At 51.8% G+C, this 16,922-nt stretch overlaps 1 protein-coding gene across 2 annotated transcripts in view; it reads left to right on the plus strand.

Annotated features, from left to right (window-relative positions):
• Window positions 1-16,922, plus strand: part of JHY (junctional cadherin complex regulator) — a 108,483-nt gene that overhangs the window by 87,924 nt on the left and 3,637 nt on the right. For both annotated transcript variants that reach the window (XM_028135773.2, XM_028135774.2), the window contains exon 4: window positions 1,672-1,960. In XM_028135773.2, the coding sequence (XP_027991574.2) occupies window positions 1,672-1,960 (289 nt within the window). The remainder of the gene's footprint in view (window positions 1-1,671; window positions 1,961-16,922) is intronic.

The raw sequence follows: 16,922 nt of genomic DNA on the forward strand, positions 1-16,922 counted from the left end.
TAGAATTTCTATGTGGTTCTGATTAGAACCTTCCTGTTCTTTTTTCCAAATATGTTTCTCAGAGTTTTGATTTCTTCTTTCGTGTCTTTAATGATTTTAAACATGCTTACTTTGTGAATGTCATATAATATTCTATTATCTGAAGTTCTTAGAAATAATCTACTGCTTTGTGTGTGTGCATATTTGTCTGCTAACTCTCATACTTGGTAGAATATATCCTCATCTATTCTAGGATTTGGGATTGTTAGCTTATGTTCAGCCATCTTGTCTGTAGACTGCTAGGCAGCCTGGGTGACAGTGTATCCCTCCAGAGAACTTTTTATTTGTTTCCCCCGTTACCACAGAGGCACCCCGATCATTTTTATGTTAATTTCTTTGCGTTAAGTTTCCATGATTATGTGGGTAAGGTAAATTTGAACCCTAAATATTTTTCCATGGAAATTCACAGAAAATTTTTTTCCAATTCGGAGCCTAGACCAAGACAGGTAGGCTTGCCCTGCTGTTTCTTGTGGCTGGTGAGTGAGCTTCTCTCCACTCCGCCTTTGTGGTGAGGATGTAGCTCTTTGAGGGTTGCAGCTTCACACAGGCATCTCCGACCTGACTCCCCTGCACGTGGGGCCATGGCCTCACATATCCGGCTCCGGTGTTAAACGTTAAAACTCAGGCGACGTTTTGGACCTAATAGCTTCAGTGTACGCAAAACTGCTTTAATTTTAGGGTTTTTGTTTGTTTTGTCTTTGAAGATTCCCTGCTTCTCATACAAATTCAACTGTATGTTGAAAAGGATTTTTGTTTCGTTTAATCCAGCATTATTAGGTATTTTGGAGTGGAAAATTCTTTGACTTTTAAAAATGGTGTTTTTCTTTTTAAAGTGCAATAAATGAGAGTTATAAATAAAAGCTAGATTATTCTAAAGATAAAAATAGCCCTAGCTGGTTTGGCTCAGTGGATAGAGCATCAGCCTGTGGACTGAAGGGTCCCAGGTTCGATTCTGGTCAAGGGCACATGCCCAGGTTACAGGCTCGATCCCCAGTAGGGGGCATGCAGGAGGCAGCCGATCAATGATTCTCTCTCATCATTGATGTTTCTATCTCTCTTCCATCTCCCTTCCTCTCTGAAATCAATAATAATCCTATATAATAAAAGGCTAATATGCAAATTGACTGAATGGCAGAACAACCAGTTGCTATGATGTGCACTGACCACCAGGGGGCAGACCATCCATGCAGGAGCTGCCCCATGGTGGTCAGTGCACTCCCACAGGGGGAGCACCGCTCAACCAGAAGCTGGGCTTATGGCTGGCAAGCGAAGCAGCGGTGGTGGGAGTCTCTCCCACCTCCACGGAAGTGCTAAGGATGTCCGACTGACGGCTTAGGCCCGCTAGCTGACTGGACATTCCTCAAGGGCTCCCGGACTGTGAGAGGGCGCAGGCCGAGCTGAGGGACCCCCCCCCACCCTGAGTGTATGGATTTCATGCACCGGGCCTCTAGTATATATATATATATTATTTATTTTTTTAATAGAAGTATTTTGAGTTACAAAATTCATGTATGAAAAGGTCATTAAAGTGATTTATGGAGTAAGAAATACATCAAAATAATGGTTGCTAAAGAGTTTTGTGCTCTGTATGTATCAGGTTTTATTAACAGATCTGTGCTTTTTCCCCGTAAGGAACTTCCATCCTTCCCCCGGCAGCTCCCCTGAGGAGTCCCCAGGCTCGCGGCTGGGGCGGCTCATGGAGCAGCACCAGCAAGCCCTGGCACAGCTGGCCGAGGTGCAGCCCCGCGCAGGGGCCTCGGCCAGGGTCACATTCCCACCCATTCTTCCAAGAACAGAAAGTGAATCCCAACTCAACTCAGAGAAAAGCCGAAGAAACCAGCTGAAAATAAGCCGCACCAATTCCGAAGGCTACCTGTTTCAGCTGGAGAGAGGAAAAAAGAATAGAAGACGCAGCATTAAGGTAACAGCCTTTGACCAAATACCCTTTTGCTTTTGCTCATACAGATGGACCTTGATTTTCAGCCACATTGTTACAGCCTGGGGTGGGGATAGTCACCCCTGAGCGGAGGCTGAGGAACTCCTCCCCGGAGCCCGCTCCCGCCTGGAATGCCCGCCCCCTCCCCCCCCCTCCCCCCCCCCCCCCCCCCCCCCCGACACCGCCTTCCTGAGGTTGCTGCACAGGAATGCCCATTTCAGCTCCTTTCTGCCCCATCCCGGGGAGAGGCTGCACCTGCAGAGGCAGTAGCCCCTTTGGCACAAGCTTACACACCACACCCTCAGAAAAGCCCCCCACACCCCACACCCCACCTCACCGCGAGTCAGGGCTGAGCCTCAGCCAAGAGAGGAAGTGGGGCTGAGCGAGTGGAAGCACTGTGGCCATTGTGAGTCCCCTCTGTCCACTGTCCCCCCACCCCGAGAACCGGGCCAGGCCCTCCGCTCAGCTCGGCTCCGGCAGCCACATGGCAGGAGAGCATGCCGGGCTTCCTTCGGAATGTTTGCGCATCTCTCCCGAGTTCTTTGTTCCCGGGAGAGTCACCAGCACTAGCAGCTCTGGGCACTTAAGTCTCCGATTGAGTCTGTCGTTAAAGGAGGGAAATTAAGGGAGAGAATGGCAAAGTGCAATGTTTTGGAAGAAATGCGGGCCATGGGAGGAGCTGTTTGATGGCCTTTGTCCCGTTGGAAGCACTAAGGACCCCTCAGAAAAGATCACGTGCTGCAGGGGTCGCAGTCAGGAGAAGCTGCAGGGGCGCTCTGTTACGGGGTGCTCTCACTGGAGAGGCCTGTGATGGGATGGAGACGTGCATGCAAGGTCACTGAGGAGGGAGTGGGCGGGCGGGGCTGAGGGCGGTGCATGGTGATGCAGGTACAGCAAAGGCGGCAGCCAGCGCTGAGGGTTCTGAGTGGGGCTGGCCCTCAAAGGCAAGGGGCCGCGGCTTTGGGGACCCGATCTGGACCAGCACCGGCTATTGAGCGCCCCTGGGGAAGGGCTGTGACTTGGGGCACAGGGCGGGCCTCAGCTGTGAGCCACCCCGACAGCACGCCCAGCCCGCTCCCAGAGGGGCACCCCTACCTGCCTTGGGGAGCTCCCTCACTTCGCTTGCACGCGCCTTTGTGGGATCCCAGCGGGGAGCTGTGGTGGGTGCTGGTGTAAAGAGAGGGCGCGTGACCGTCCCCAGCAGGTTCAGTCACAGGGAACGGGGAGGCACCCGTGTGAACGGCTTCAGCAGGACGTGTTGATTTAAATGGGGGAGAGATGCTTGGGGAGCCGCAGCCAAGAAGAGGGAGAGGATCGCAAAGAAGGACACGCCCCTACCCAGGGTGGGCAGTTTCAGGAGACATTGTGAGCGGGGTCTCAGAGGATGGTGGAGAAGGAGCTAGAGGAGAGAGGCTGCGGGAGCATTTGGGGGAGGCCCAGCCGGAGGGAGCCTGAGCAGGACACAGCCGGCCGGCGCCCCGGGCGGAGGACGGCGGAGAAGCAGGTGGCCGTGTCCAGGGAGTTTGTCATTTGAAAAAGGAGGGCTTCGGCCCTGGCCGGCGTGGCTCAGTGGATAGAGCGTCGGCCTATGGACCTAAGGGTCCCAGGTTCAATTCCGGTCAGGGGCACATGCCCGGGTTGCAGGCTTGATCCCCAGTAGGGGGCGTGCAGGAAGCAGCCGATCAACGATTCTCTCTCATTGGTGTTTCTGGCTCTCTCTTCCTCTCCCTTCCTCTCTGAAATCAAGAATATATATATATATATATATATATATATATATATATTTATTTTTGTTTTTTGTTTTGTTTTGTTTTGTTTTGTTTTTTTTAAGGAAGGCCTCATTGGGGTGGGGGCGGAGGGATGGACGCGCACAGAGGAATGTTAACCGTGACCAGGTTGCAGCCAGGCAGAGGCCTATAAAGTCCGTGCGCCCTCGTGCGGGGCCTTCAGAGGAAAAGGAAAGGACGGCTTTCGGGAGCAGAGGAAGCTGGGCCAGGCAGACTGTGTCCATCAAAGAGAAAAGAAAGCCTGGCCTGGCTGAGACGTGACTGAGGCTGATGCTATGAAACACCAGCTCACTCCTGCCACCTCCCCTCCCTCCCCCCCTCCCCCCCCAGGCCTGCGGTGCAGTCACCAGCTCCCCCAGCCCACCGCCCAGCAGGCCTGTCCCCACGCCCTCACAGCCACAGCCACAGCCACACGGGGCCTCCCGGCTCCTCACTCTGACTCCGCTCCCTCCCACCCTCTGCTCTGCTGGGGCCATGGTTCCTGCCTTGGCTGTGGAGACCACGGCGCGTGGCGTGGAGCTGGGTGACCCCCATTTCACTGTAAGAAATGTGTTTCTGGGATCAAAAGTAACCACCCCGTTCCCCCCCACCCACACACACACACACAGAAACATCATTGCAGGGCGGGTTCTGCCGCACCGTTAGCACCATCGGAAGCGCTGCATAAACACCAGTTTTGTAGACTAGCCTAGGAAGCCAGACGCTCGTTCCTTCAGGGAGCGCCTCCAGGGCTCTGGCCCACCACGTCCTCCAGGTGGGCAGGGCCTGTGGGCTCCACAGCGTGTGTTGGCAGCGCCTAAATGGAGCTCACGCACACGCACACCATCGGGAGGACCTGAGTCAGGGCCTGCCCACTGCAGGCTGTTGAAAGCGGGAGCTTTTGTTGCAGGGAAGGTAGCAGTTTCGTTCCTGAGGCTGCCATTCGGCTCACGTTAAGACAGAGATTCCCCCGCACTGGCCCAGATCGCGCAGGTGGGCCGGGCCCGAAGAGTCCTCAGAGGGAAGAGGGAGGTCAGGGCACAGGCACACCTGGGCAGGGGCTCAGGTTCAGGCCACCCCGATGGCCAAGTACCACACACGGCCGGCCACAGGCCGCCTTTGGCTTCCCGTGCATGTGAAAGGCATGTCTGCACTAGACTCAGTCCCTGAAGTGTTACCAGCACAGTGTACACACACCTTCACTAAAAATGCTGCTGCTGAACGTGCTGACGTAAAGAAAATGCAAGCTTCCCCCATGCTTGCTGGGCGGGGCGAGTGGGGTAATGACTCAGCCACCGCAGTTCGCATCTCCGCTCCAGCACCCAGGGACTCTGTGGCTCGGGCGCCCCAGCACCCAGGGACTCTGTGGCTCGGGCGCCCCAGCACCCAGGGACTCTGTGGCTCGGGCGCCCCAGCACCCAGGGACTCTGTGGCTTGGGGAGTTACTCATTCACCTAAGCGCCTGTTTCCTCACATGCGCAGTCAGGACTGCCCTTTCTTGGTGGATTTGGGAGGGTGATGAAGTCACATGATGTAAAGCCTTCGCTCACGAGGACCAAGCAGCAGCTGGACGTCCTTTCCTTCCTCAGTGGCGGAGGGAGGCGGTGACAGCGCAGCGCAGGCCGGAGGGCTGGGGCGGGCAGGGGGGGGGGGAGTGCCCGTGCTGCTTCCCCGGCCGCTCCCCCTTGGAAACCCCTCCCTCCTGCCTTCCCTCGGAAATGGCACAACCCCTCCAGGGCCACCTTCTCCGTCCAACACCTTCCCCGGTTCTGACCAGTCCAACACCTTCCCCGGTTCTGACCAGTCCAACACCTTCCCCGGTTCTGACCAGTCCAACACCTTCCCCGGTTCTGACCAGTCCAACACCTTCCCCGGTTCTGACCAGTCCAACACCTTCCCCGGTTCTGACCAGTCCGCAGAAGCACCTTCGGAAGCTGTTCCAGAAGCTGCGACGGTTGGGAACGGAGCCCCGAGTCTAGGGCAGCAGGTGGCCGGGCTCCAGACAGGAGGATGCTGTCCAGGTCACGCCCGTTTGCTCATCAGCAAATCTTGTGGTCTCCGAGGGAATCCACTTGAATCCCATTAAAAATCTGAGGGTGCGTGGATAATAGGCCTTCTCCTCGCTTCCGCTGTGAGGCCAGGCATTGCCCGCGCCATCCAACCCAGACGCCAGCCCAGCGGGAGAGACGGCCGCGCTGCAGGTGACGGCAGCCCCCAGGCCCGCAGCTCCCCCAGGCCCGCTGCTCCCCCAGGCCCGCTGCTCCCCCAGGCCCGCTGCTCCCCCAGGCCCGCAGCTCCCCCAGGCCCGCAGCTCCCCCAGGCCCGCTGCTCCCCCAGGCCCGCAGCTCCCCCAGGCCCGCTGCTCCCCCAGGCCCGCAGCTCCCCCAGGCCCGCAGCTCCCCCAGGCCCCGGAGCACTGCTCCCCCAGGCCCGCTGCTCCCCCAGGCCCCGGAGCACTGCTCCCCCAGGCCCGCTGCTCCCCCAGGCCCGCTGCTCCCCCAGGCCCCGGGGCGCTGCCCCTGAGCGCACAGCCTGGGCGTTGCTGCGCGGCTGCTCCCGAGAAGGGGTTTCCGTGGATGAAGTTTAGCAGCCGCACAGCGGCTTCCTTCCGTTGCCCTCCCGGTGTTTGACCCAGTCTGTCCTGTGTCTCACCTCTGAGGGGTGTATAGGAAGAGCCTGCCCCCCCCCCCAGCAGGGACATGTCCTCCTCAGTCGTTTCCAGTCGGGCACACGTCGCCCCAAGTTCACAGTAAGTCGCTCCTCCGGCTGGAGACGTGTCCTGAGTTCCTTCCAAACGTCCTCCGTCGGGAAAGCCCGGTGCCACCTCCGCAGGGAACCAGAGGAAGCCGCTGGGAGGCCGGCCCGGCGGGCGCCCCAGAGCCAGGTCCCCGCAGAGACCAGCTGCGCCGCCGCCTCTGGGAGTGGAGACCTGACAGGGCTCATTGTTGGTCTTTTTGGGGGGCGGGGGGTGTGTGTGTGTGGGGGGGAGGCATCGAGCTATTGTGAACTTTCAGTCTTGTACAGCCAAGGAGAAGTAAATCAAAGTAAAGTCTAGGGATTATTTTGTTATAAAAGCCTTTTGAAGAGATGGAAAGTAGATTAGTGGGTGCCTGGGGCTGGATTTGTAGGGGAGAAGGGGGGCGGCTGCTAATGGCTGCGGGGTTTCCTTTTAGGGTGAGGAAGGTGTTCTACAATCGGATTGTGGTGGTGGTCGCACCACTCCATGAGTAGACTAATGACCACCGAATTGTACAGCTTCAATGGGTGAATCTTGTGCTGCGTGAAATATCTCAGTGAAGCTCTTAAAAGGACTCCAGGGAAAGAGATCAAACAAACTGCAGTGCTGGGCGCCAGTCAAGGTGACTTGAACCAAAGTTAAGTAAATCCAGGCTTTTCATGGCCAGTCACCGGAGCAAACTCTGTTAGCCATCGCTCTCCCTCCCGGCGGCTCTGCTGGGCGGCTGCTGGCAGGGCGAGTGGCCTTTGGAGAGAGTCCTGGGGCCACCCTCTTCCTGCCTGTCAGCAAGGCGAGGCCCCAGCTCTGTTTCTCTGCGCCAACCACGGCGTGTTTATTCCAGGCCAGAGCGGGAGCCGGGACTGGGGAGCAGCCAGCGATTATTCACGCCCCACGAAGGACCTGTGAGTCCGCGCGATGATTAAAGCTGAGCTGCTCAGACGAAGAATGTGATTATGGGCCCAGCACTTCTCATCTGTTAGGACAAATTGGATCTATGACCTGGATACAAGTGGGGTTCTCTCCTCTTTTGTTACTGGTTTACTTTGGCAAATAGACAGCAACTTGGTGATTGCAAAACAATGGTTCAGAAGATGTCAGAAAAAGAACAAATTTGCAGTTGCAAAGTATATGATACTAGGGGCCCAGTGCACGAATTCGTGCACCTTCAAAGGAACTGTGGGCACAGGGGTGGGTCTCGGCCTGGCCCCTCCCACCGCAGCCCCCGGTCCCCTGTCTGCCTGCAGCCCTGTGATTGGGGCAGGTGCCAGCAGCTGCCGCTCACACCCGCTGACAGCACTGAGCGAGCGATCGGGGCCAGCACCGGGTGCCAGTAGCGGGTGTGAGTGCCGGGTGGGACTGCAGCGCATGGAGCAAAGAGTTTTCAATAACCAACAGAGGCTGGCCCCGATGACAGTGACCGGTGCCCTGCCTTGGTCTGGCGCCCCCGCTCACCTGCTCCACCATCCCACCACAGCCTATGCCCGCCATGTTCTGCGCTCTGCTGCCTGCTGCCAACACCAGCCATGTTCCGTGCACACCCCCTGGTGGTCAGTGCACATCATAGCGACCAGTTGTTTGGTTGTTCTGCCGTTCGGTCTATTTGCACTTTAGCCTTTTATTATATAGGATGGGAGCTCACTCACCTCTTAAAAATTAACAAAGGTTTTTAAATGTGATAATACCCAGATAATCCAGGTTTAGACCAAAAGAGCATTCGGGTTTGGTTTGGTTTTGTTTTTTGCCTTTTAAATACCATATGATTTTTATTACTTACTAGAGGCTCGGTGCATGAAATTCGTGCACGGTGTGTGTCTGTGTGTGTGTGTGTGTGTGTGTGTCCCTCAGCCCAGCCTGCACCCTCTCCAATCTGTGACATCCCTCTTACAATCCAGGACTGCTGGCTCCTAACTGCTCGCCTGCCTGCCTTCCTGATTGCCCCTAACCACTTCTGCCTGCCAGCCTGATCACCCCCTAACCACTCCCCTGCCAGCCTAATTGATGCCTAACTGCTCCCCTGCCAGCCTGTTTGCCCCTAACTGCCCTTCCCTGAAGGCCCGGTCGCCCCCAACTTCCCTCCTCTGCCGGCCTGGTCACCCCTAACTGCCCTCCCCTGCAGGCTTGATCACCCCCAACTGCCCTTCCTTGCAGGCCTGGTCCCTCCCAACTGCCCTCTCCTGCTGGCCTGATTGCCAACAACTGCCCTCCCTTGCAGGCCTGGTCCCTCCCAACTGCCCTCTCCTGCTGGCCATCTTGTGGCCGCCATCTTGTGTCCACATGGGGCAGCCATCTTGTGTTGGAGTGATGGTCAATTTGCATATTACCTTTTTATTAGATAGGATTTTTTTTATTTTTACATTTTTCAATTAGTTTACTTTTAGTACTATTTTGTACTAGGGGACAAGTGCACAAATTTGTGTACCTTGAAAGGAACTGTGGACCGCGAGGCTGCGGTGGACAAAGGGCCGAGTCTCGGCCCATCCTCCGCACCCCCGGCCAGCCCCTCCCGCTGAGGGCCCTGGTCCCCTGTCTGCAGGCAGCCCCATTCCCACTGCCGCCGCTCCCATGCACTAACAGCACTGACCCCGCTCACACCCGCTGACAGTGCAGCACCAGCAGCGGGTGCCAGTGGGGCTGGTGTCATCAGTGGGTGCGAGTGTCGGCTTCTGGCCCCGATTGCCCCTGAGGGCTTCTCCACCTCCCCCTGCCCCTGAGGGCTTCTCCACCTCTCCCTGCTCCTAAGGGGCAATCGGGGCAGCAGCCACCACTTGCACAGTCTGACAGCGCCGAGTGATTGGGACCCACGCCAGGCACTGGCAGCGGGTGTGAGCAGCAGCTCTGGCACCGGCTGTGAATGCAAGTGAGGCCGGTGCCGACAGCAGGTGTGAGGACCTGGTGGGACCATGGTGCACGGGAGCAAAGAATTTTCAGTAACCACCAGAGGCTCGCCCCAATGACAGTGACCAGCAACCCACCTTAGTCAGGCGCCCCCACTCACCTGCTCCACCATCCCACCTCAGCCAATACCTGCCATGCTCGGCGCTCTGTCGCCTGCTGCCAATGCCCACCATGTTCTGTGCACAGCCCCTGGTGGTCAGCGCACGTCATAGTGACCATTGTTCTGCCGTTCAGTCTATTTGCATACTATGGTTTTATATATATAGACTAGTGGCCCAGTGCACAAAATTTGTGCACAGAGAGAGGGTGTCCCTCAGCCCAGTCTGCACCCTCTCCAATCTGGGACCCCTCAGGGGATAACCGGCAGTCGGACATCCCTCTCACGATCCAGAACTGCTAGCTCCTAACCGCTCGCCTGCCTGCCTGATTGCCCCTAACTGCTCTCCTGCTGGCTTGATTGCCCCTAACCACCTCTGCCTCGACCCCGCATCTGGGACCCAGGATACCCTCCTCCAGCCGGCCACATGCACCTGGGATCCGGGCTTCCCTCCCTCTGGTCAGCCATAGGCACCCAGGCCAGCTGCAGCCACAGGGGATGGTGGGCAGATGGCTTCGCCTGGGCTGCAGCCACAAGTGCTGGTGCCCTGGACCGCGGGTGGGCGGCTTCTCTGTCTCCCAGGCCACAGCCAGCCACAGGTGCTGGTGCCCGGGACTGCAGGGTGGGTGGCTTCTCTGTCTTCCCTGGGATACAGTGTGGGCAACTTCTCCGGCAGGCTGTGGTCTGGGATCACGAGGCAGGCAGCTTCTTCATTTCCCAGGCTACAGCCATCCTCAGGCGCTGGGGCCTGGTTTCTCCATCTCCCCCATGACATGGGGCGGGCAGCTTCTTCAGCTGGCTGTAGCCTGGGATCATAGGGCAGGCAGCTTCTTCTTCTCCTGGGCCACAGCCAGCCTCAGGCACTGGGGCCAGACTTCTCCAACTCCCACAGGCCCGGAGCGGCTGGGGGCAGGGCTGTGGCCATCTTTTTAGGTTAATTTGCATACTCACTCTGATTGGCTGTTGAGCATAATGGAGTGACAGTAATTTGCATGTTTCTCTTTTATTAGTGTAGATTGGTTTCAGGTGTACATCATAGTGATAAAACAATCATATGCTTTACAAAGTGTTCCCCTGATAGTTCCAGTCCCCACCTAGCACTGTACTACATAGTTATTAGAATGTTATTGACACTATTGCTTGTGCTGTACTTTACATCCCCGTGACTCTGCTGTAAGTACAAAATGAGGACTTCTTAACTCCGTCACCTCAAACCCCCACTGGCCTCCCTTCTGGCAATCACCAGTCTGGTCTCTGTGTCTATGATTCTATTTCAATTTTGTTTGTTCATTTATTTTGTTCAAAAAGAGTGTTCTTATACATTTTTAATGGAAGTTCATTAATAATCTTAATTATATTTGTGATTTTGTGTACATAATCTCACTTCTCTTAATTTATCTCAAAGAAATCATCAGAGTGGCCCACAAACAATACTCGTTCCTAGTGCATCTTAAATGTTCGACAACTGGAGGAATAGCTACATAATTCAACTATAACTAAACAATAGAATGTTATGCATAAAATTCACATTTAGCCATAGGCAGTTTGGCTCAGTGGATAGAGCATAGGCCTGCAGACTGAAGGGTCCTGGCTTTGGTTCCAGTCAAGGGCACTGACCTGGGTTGCAGGCTCCATCCTGGCTGTGGTTGGGCGTGTGTGGGAGGCAACCAATCGGTGTCTCTCTGACATCCACATTTCTCTCTCTCTCTCTCCACCTCCCTTCCACTCACTCTAAAAATGGATGGAGATCAAGAATGTACAGAGAACCAAGATGGTGGCATAGGAAAACACCTATACTTGCTGCCTCTCACAACCACATCAAAATTACAACTAAAAGACAAAACAACTACCACCCAGAGCCATGGGAAAGCTGGCTGAGTGGAAGTTCCACAACTAGAGAGTGAAGAAAGCTCATTGAGACTTGTAAGAGGTGCGGAGGCGCGGAAAGTGCTGGCACCTGGATGTGCTGCTCTTTAAACCGGGAGGGAGATACAAGCTCCAGCTGCTCTGAACTCCATTTCCAGGCGAGACTCTGGGGAGATCCAGACACATACAGAGAGAAACTGGACTGTCTGGCATCGGGACAGGAATGCGAGGGTGGCTTTCTCTCAGAGGTGATCACAGCAATCATTGTTCCTGCACGGGGACGTGGGGCGCGGAGACCCAGGGACCTCTCTGGTGCATGGGCTGACTGGCAGCCATTGCTGTTTGCTTCGCCCTGGTGATTCCCAGAGACCCCCCCCCCCACCCAATTTACAACCCCACCCAAGCTGTGCACATCAGCTTTTCATATGAATGGCCTATCCTTTCTCTGCCTAAAACCTGTCAAACTGCGGCTGGGTCAGAGAGCCCCAGAGCTTCCAAAAAAAGGCCCAAGGCCCAGCAGCAGCAGCAGCAGCCGGCCTTGCTTCACAACTGGGCCTCAGCTGGGCACTTCCAAACCCCATACAAAGAGGAGGAATCTGAAAATGTCTCTGTAGCTCCTGCTGGGTGGCTCCAGACAGTGGCTGACCTTGCACCACCTTGGAGATCCAAGAGCCAGTGTACCCAGTGGTCAATGTGAGACCATACTGGATTATAACTCTTCATATCCATAAGAGACACACTCAAGGGGTAGACTCAGTGAGCACCAAAGCCCTGCTGAAGCAAGTCCTGCCCCATAAGGGTGTCTCCTGCACAACAGATCTTCCAATGTAGACACAACTGGTCATCACAGCCAATTGGCCTGGAGGTCAATTCCTCCCAGTGATACCAACAGCAATCAAGGCTTAACTACAACAAGACTGTGCACACAGCCCACAAAGGGGTGAACCAAGAGCATCCACCTCAGATGACTGGGGAGTCTGAGCCACTGGGCGCTATAGGACACCTACCACACAAGGCCACTCTATCAACTCAAGGAGACTTAGCAGCTACTCACAACATAGAAACAAACACAGGGAAGCAGCCAAAATGAGGAGACAAAGAAACAAGTCACAAATGAAAGAAATGGATGAAAGCAAAAGACTGGATATAGAGTTCAAAACCACGATTATAAGGTTACTCAAGGATCTTCTAGAAACTTCTGAGAAATTTAGTGAGACCTTCAAGGATATGAAAAAGGACCAACTAAAAATTAAGTATATACTGACTGAAATAAAGAATAATATACAGAGATTCAATAGCAGACTAGAGGATCCCAAGAATCAAGTCAAAGATTTGAAATACAAAGAAGCAAAAAACACCCAACCATAAAAGCAAAAAGAAAAAAGAATCCAAAAATATGAAGATAGTGTAAGGAGCCTCTGGGACAACTTCAAGCGTACCAACATCCAAATTATGGGGGTGCCAAAAGAAGAGAGAGAGCAAGATATTGAAAACCTATTTGAAGAAATAATGACAGAAAACTTCCCCTACCTGGTGAAAGAAATAGACTTACAAAGTCCAGGAAGCACAGAGAACCCCAAACAAAAGGAATCCAAAGAGGACCACACCAAGACACATCATAATTAAAATGCCAAGGGCAAAAGACAAAGAGAGAATATTAAAAGCAGCAAGAGAAAAACGGTTAGTTACCTACAAGAGAGTACCCATACAACTGTCAGCTGATTTCTCAACAGAAACTATGCAGGCCAGAAGGGAGTGGCAAGAAATATTCAAAGTGATGAATAGTAAGAACCTACAACCAAGATTACTCTACCCAGCAAATCTATCATTTAGAATTGAAGGTCAGATAAAGGACTATCTTTACTACAGTGTATATTTTTACCTCCTTTGTCACACATTGTTGACAGCATAAGTGAGGCTTTATTTCTGGCTTTTTATACTGTTCCATTGATGTACATGTCTATTTTTGTGCAAGTGCCATACTATTTTGATTATTATACCTTTGTAGTATAGTTTGAGATGGGGGAGCCTGATACTTCCAACTTTGTTTTTCTTTCTCAAGATTTCTGTGGCTATTCGGGGTCTTTGTGGTTCCATATATCCATAACATATTATTCCATTTATTTGGGTTTTCTTCACTTTTTCCCTCAGTGTCTTATGGTTTTCAGAGTACAGGTCTTTCACCTTCTTGGTTACGTTTATTCCTAGGTATTTTATTCTTTTTGATGCACTTGTGAATGGTATTGTTTTTACCATTTCTTCTTCTGATTATTCATTATTACTGCACTAGAGGCCCAGTGCACAAAATTCATGTATGGGTAGGGTCCCTAGTGGCTGCTGGCTGCTGGCCGGGGCCTCCCTTCCCCCGGCCGCCTGCCACAGCCAGCCAGAGCCAGGGGGAGGGGCTGCAGGCAGCTGGCCAGCCAGCCCCACCCCTGATCGAACTCCCAGTCTAGAGGACAATTTGCATATTAGGCTTTTATTATATAGGCTAGGAACATAACAGATTTCTGTATATTATTTTTGTATCCTGATACTTGACTGAATTATTTTATTAATTCTCTTAATTTTTTGTGGATTCTTCAGGGTGTTCTATATATGGTATCACATTACCTGCAAATAGTGACATATTAAAAGATGCTCAACATGGGGGAAATGTAAATCAAAACCACAATGAGATATCATCTCACACCAGTCAGAAGGGCTATCAAGTCAACAAACAGGTGTTGGCAAGGATCTGGAGAAAAGGGGAACCCTCGTGCACTGTTGGTAGGGAATACAAATTAGTGCAGCCACTGTGGACAACAGTATTTGAGATTCCACTTCCAGATATTTATCCAAAGAAAATGAAAATACTAATTCAAAAAGATATATGTACCCTGTGTTCACTGCTGCATTATTTACAATAGATAAGATATGGAAGCGCCCCAGGTGTCTATTGGTAGATTAATAGATAAAGAAGAAGAAGAAGAAGAAGAGAAAGAGAGAGAGAGAGAGAGAGAGAGAGAGAGAGAGATACAGATACAGAGATAGATATAGATATAGGTATAGATATAGGTAATATATTATACAATTGAATGTTACACAGCAATACAAACAAATGAAATCTTGCTATTTGTGAAAGCCTGGATGAATCTAAAGGGTGTTATGCCAAGTGAAATAAGATAGACAGAGAAAGACATATACAGTATGGTTTATAGTTTCACTTATATGTGGAATCTTTTTTGTTGTTGTTGTTAATCCTCACCCGAGGATATGTTTCCATTGATTTTTTAGGGAAAGTGGAAGAAAGAGGGACAGAGAGAAATATCAATGTGAGAGAAGCACGCTGATTGGTTGCCTCCTGCATGAGCTCTGACCGGGGCCCAGGCAGGGGAGGAGCCTGCAACCGAAGTATGTGCCCTTGATCAGAATTGAACCTGAGACCCTTCAGTCTGCAGGCCCATGCTCTAACCACAGAGCCAAACCGGCCAGGGCTGTGTGTGGAATCTTAAAACAAAAACAAAAACAAAAAAACCCACTCATAGAAAGAGAGACCAAAGGGATGGTAAGCAGAAGGGAGGGGGTTGAGGATGGGTGAAAGGGGAAAGGGGAATATAGTCAATAATATTATGATAAGTTGGTATGGTGACAGATAAATACTGTAATTAATGGGTGATCACTTTGTAAGGTATAAAAATGTCGAATCACTAAAACCAATACAACCAGTATAAGATTATATACTAACTATACTTAAATTTTTGTAAATGCCTTTTGTAGGCAACAACAGAAAAGGCACATTTTCAAAAAAATAGTGATAGCAAAATACAGTGTAATGCCAAACTGCTTAGTGAAAAAAAATTTAAATAAATTGTATCATGGTGACAATTTTATAAAAATATGAACAAATAGATCCAAAGGGCAGAAACAACTGTGGTGGTTTTGCCAGGGGGCGGGGGGAGACTCCCTTCTTAAAGGAGAGTATGGTTTTGAAATGCAGTCAATGAATAATAGTCACCTTATTGTTGTTGGTTTTTAATGATTTTACGGTAGTCCAAAGGCTTCTGTAGGAAAGTATCTTCTCTCACCTTTTAGAGTTCGAAGCACGGAGTTTTGACTCTAAATGTTTATCATTCTCATTGGGCAGGTTCTGTTTTCAGAGCTTTTACTCCTGGCAGTGTAGGAGTGTTTCCTCAGTGGCACATGATGCTGGCTTTCCAGCATGGAGGGTTCCATGGACATGTTGTGGTACCATAGAAACTTTGCCTTCAGCTACAAGTCACAGAGTTAACATGTACAGCAATTTCAAACACATGGGTTAATTTTTCTTACAACTACGGTAATCTACAAGTAAGTAGTTGCTAGCATAATGGTTCTACATCTCAAAACATCAGAACAAGTGTTTGTATAATTCTTTTGTCCTTTTTTCTTTTCCTGGCTACAAGATTGCCTCTGAAGCTCCAACTCCAGAAGTCACATCACATGTCACTGGAGATAAAGGGAAAGGGGTGGGCTGCCCCAGGCCACATAAAAGCTTTCTCAGATCTCCCCTCTACCCAACCCAGAAAATTGTCACTCATACTTCATGGGCCAGAACTCGGTGCTCAGTGTCTTTGTGAAAAGAGTATTTGGCTCTGAGCCTCCAAAATGGGAAATGGCAACAGAGGCACTAATGGGTGTGGCCTCCGGGTAGTCAGTCAAGAGGCCTGTGTGGACAGGAGTTCACTGCTGAGGTCTGGGGTTGTACCCGGTTACTGTATCTGACATGATGAAATGGTGGTGGTGTTTGTTACGTCTCTGGACTACCTGCCAAATTCTATCTATGGAAAGGGCACACTGGATATATTGTGCCTCAGGACTTCATTCACAGGAGCTTTCAAAATGAGAAGAATACCAGGCCTGGTCCTGAGGTACAGACAGTACCCGCGCGGCCCTACAGCGTCGCCTCCTCGGTGTGGCTGTTCTTCCCCCCTCCCACCAAACTCAGCACCAACCTGCATGTGCCCCAAGAGAAGAACTGTCATCCAAGCCATCTTTTTGGCATTGTCCTCTCTCCTCCCCAAGGAAGGAAACCAAATAAACTCACAAACTAAAAAAAAAGGTTTAGTTTCCCCACAAGGGCATCTGCTATAAGCAGCATGTCAATTTTTTGTTTGTTTTTAAAATGTATTTTTTATTGATTGCAGAGAGGAAGGGAGAAGGAGAGAGAAATAGAAACATCCTATATAATAAAAGGCTAATATGCAAATTGTCCTTCAATTGGGAGTTCAACTGGGGGCGGGGCTGGCCGGCCAACCACCCACAGCTCCTCCCCCTGGCTGGCCCCACCCACCCCAATCAGGGGCAGGGCCAGCCAGACCCCACCTGTGCATGAATTCGGACACCAGGCCTCTAGTGGTGTCATAATATTCAAAAGACAGTAAGAGTCTAGGCATGACCTACAGAGAAACTCCTTTGGTTCAGTGTCAGTTGGATATTTTAAAGGGTGTGATTAATTTTACATAACTCTTATTACTGTTTTTATCTTTGAAGGCACGAAGTAACATGAGGCAATTGATTATGACACTTGAGCACAGTAACAGGCAGGAAAAATTCAAATACTCTCCT

Source organism: Eptesicus fuscus, chromosome 23, assembly GCF_027574615.1.
Source record: "Eptesicus fuscus isolate TK198812 chromosome 23, DD_ASM_mEF_20220401, whole genome shotgun sequence".
NCBI lineage: Eukaryota > Metazoa > Chordata > Mammalia > Chiroptera > Vespertilionidae > Eptesicus > Eptesicus fuscus.